Raw genomic sequence first — 2,904 nt, 5'->3', positions numbered from 1 at the left:
CTAAAAGTAAAAAGACAATAATAATTTAATGATAATAGTAATAATTGTCATTACAAAATATAATAATAATGACAAATGTACAATTGTCACTATAATATAACTTAAACAAAATTAACAATAGCCATTATATCATAGCCACTAAAAATTTGTCACTAAAATTAATTTTTTTAGTAGTGTTAACGGATGGAGATTAAAGTAATTGGACATGAAAATTATTGAGACTATATATTGAGTGTGTACTTCTCTTTTTATTTATTAATGCATAATAAAATCACGTACAACCCCTCCTATTCTTTTAAATTAGTATATAAACCTAAACCACTCACACACATGTATGTGTGGATATACATATTTTTGGATTTTAAGCCATGATTGATAGATCTGGTGGAATACTCTGCTCATGTCTAAAGACATTTTCAGGATCCATTTTATTCTTTATTTTCACTAACTTTTTGAAATTTTCCTGATAATATGAAAGACCCCATGCAGCTGCTTCTGTAAAATTTGCGGCATTTTTCTTATTCACTCCTAAATCAAAATCCCTATAATTCACATATGCTATCCTGCCTAGATTTTGAGTATTTGTATAAGGGGTCATGTACTTGTAGATCTTTCTAATCCAATCTAAATGCTTTGACCCATCCTCGGATGCATTATGCCACAAAGTTAAGTACTCGACCAAATAAAGATTTTCAAATCCATAAGGAAATGGCGTAACAGAATTTGGGAAATATGTTATTCCTCCGGCCCATGGGTTCCAAATTATTAAAGGGTTATCTTCTTCAACCAACCTTGCGAATAACTCTTGAATGGGCGGTGTCGAAAATGGAAAAAAATCTGACTTGCCTTTGAAGTAGTTTTTGAATATTGGTTTTCCTTGAAGCAAGACATCAGGGTTTGTATCATTAGGGTAACCAGCAAGATAGAGTACCGATTTAATCCAACTCATTTTCAAGCAATCTTTTTCTGTCAAACCCAACTTAGGAAAGTCATGTTGCATAATTTTGAGGAGTCTACTCGCATCACCTACATTTGTTATAAAAATATAAATACAAACATTAAATACAATACAATCTGATGCTTAATGTTAGATATATGATATCTTATGTCTTAAATTTTTGTGAAAAATGATTTCATGATATGCTATTAGAATTTTTATGACTTAAAATTTTATAGTTATTATTTTTCTATAAGATAAAATAAAAAGAGAAAAAATATATATATACAAATTCCCACTCTAAATCTAAGAAAAAAAATCTCTAGTGTAAAAAGCATAATAGATATATATAACTATAGTTAATGATTTAAAATTTTGTGATACATGTAATTTCATGACAAGCTCTGAGATGCATAAGCATACGCAGACACATTATAGAGCATCACCAAGGAAGGAAAATTGTATGTAACAAGTTTTAATGGGGGTGCATTGTGCATATTAGAGAGGCTTACCAAGGAAGAGGGCATTGTAAGAAGTTGAGACGGTTCTCCCAGTTTTATTGGCAGCACTAACTGGTTGAAAGATGACTCTTATGAAAAGATCATTGTCAATGGAAGCCACATCTTTCCATGCAAGGAAAATGTCTTCTGCACCTTGCTCTACTGTCTTGGTAACTGTGAACACGGTCACAGTTTCTGGCACAGGAACAAGCTTTATCTTCCACCAAAGAATGATTCCAAAGTTTCCACTTCCACCTCCTCTAATGGCCCAAAATGGGATTTCTCCCATGGCTTCTCTGTCCAGCAATCTCCCATTGGCATCAACTAGTTTTGCATCGAGGACATTGTCGGCTGCAAGCCCATACTTCCTTACCATGGCTCCGAATCCACCTCCCGCAATGTGCCCTCCAACACCTATGCTTGTGCATATGCCTCCAGGGAATCCATGAACTGCACTTTTCTCTGATATTCTATAATAAACTTCTCCAATTGTGGCTCCGGCTTGAACCCAGGCGCTATTGTCTGTTATGTTTACATTGATTGTACGAAGTTTAGCCAAATCAATGATTATGAAAGGGGTTTCAATCTCAGAAACATATGAGACTCCTTCGTAATCATGGCCACCGCTTCGTATTCTCATGTGAACATCAAGTTTTTTTGAGCAAATAACTGCAGCTTGAACATGAGATTCATTTAAAGGTGTGAATATAAATTCTGGCTTTGGCATTGAAGGCGTCAAATACCTTAGGTTTTGTGCTGTGGAATTAAGGGTACTCATGAATGATTCATTTTTCCTAGTGATAATTATTGTAGAAAATTGTTTTGGATTGCTTGAAAAATATGAGCTTAGACATTGGATAAAGTTTTCTTCAATTGAAGCTGAAGTTGTCAATAAAACTAATAACAAAAGCACTATAATCAACAAGTATGAACTTGGTGATGACACCATGATTTTATGATCGAACATCTCAAATGTATAATCTATGGTTCCAATATATAGTACAACTTCGATACTAATTCATAGAATTAATGACATAATTTTTCACTTAGCTTGTACTCCTTATTTGAAAATTATAAAGATATTTATTAGAATTGAGTAATAGGATATGAAGAATCACATCTCCACTTTATAATATGTTAAATGAGTAGAAATCACAAAGAACAAAATTCAAATCTCATTAAATTAAACATTTAGGAAATAAATCACAATATAATAACCTTACCTTTGTAACTATTTTATTTCTTGACAAAGTCGATGTGTATCTCTTTTTCATTAAGTTCGTTTCTATGTAAAATAATAGTAGTATTCAAATGATACTAAATTATTTTAATTTGTTAAGATCCACTATTGGTAACAGAATGATAGAAAGATGTTATTAATTAAAGCGCATGAACAATTTAAAGACAAGAAAATAATTTTATCTTGTTGAAAAGATATGTTTTATCTACCATAAAGTTAGCCTATTT

At 32.0% G+C, this 2,904-nt stretch overlaps 1 protein-coding gene across 1 annotated transcript; it reads right to left on the bottom strand.

The window, feature by feature from the left end:
• Positions 1-361: 361 nt before the first annotated feature.
• LOC107483167 (berberine bridge enzyme-like 15) lies at positions 362-2,386 on the bottom strand. The gene is made up of 2 exons (XM_016103789.3): positions 1,450-2,386; positions 362-1,026 (listed from the first exon to the last, which is right to left on the bottom strand). Exons 1-2 carry the CDS (start codon positions 2,384-2,386, stop codon positions 362-364), a joined length of 1,602 nt encoding a protein of 533 aa, XP_015959275.1.
• Between the last annotated feature and the right edge of the window lie 518 nt (positions 2,387-2,904).

Source organism: Arachis duranensis, chromosome 4 (assembly GCF_000817695.3).
Source record: "Arachis duranensis cultivar V14167 chromosome 4, aradu.V14167.gnm2.J7QH, whole genome shotgun sequence".
Classification (NCBI taxonomy): domain Eukaryota; kingdom Viridiplantae; phylum Streptophyta; class Magnoliopsida; order Fabales; family Fabaceae; genus Arachis; species Arachis duranensis.
Note: the sequence above shows the minus strand (reverse complement) of the source record. Positions and strands in the feature narration are given on the sequence as shown.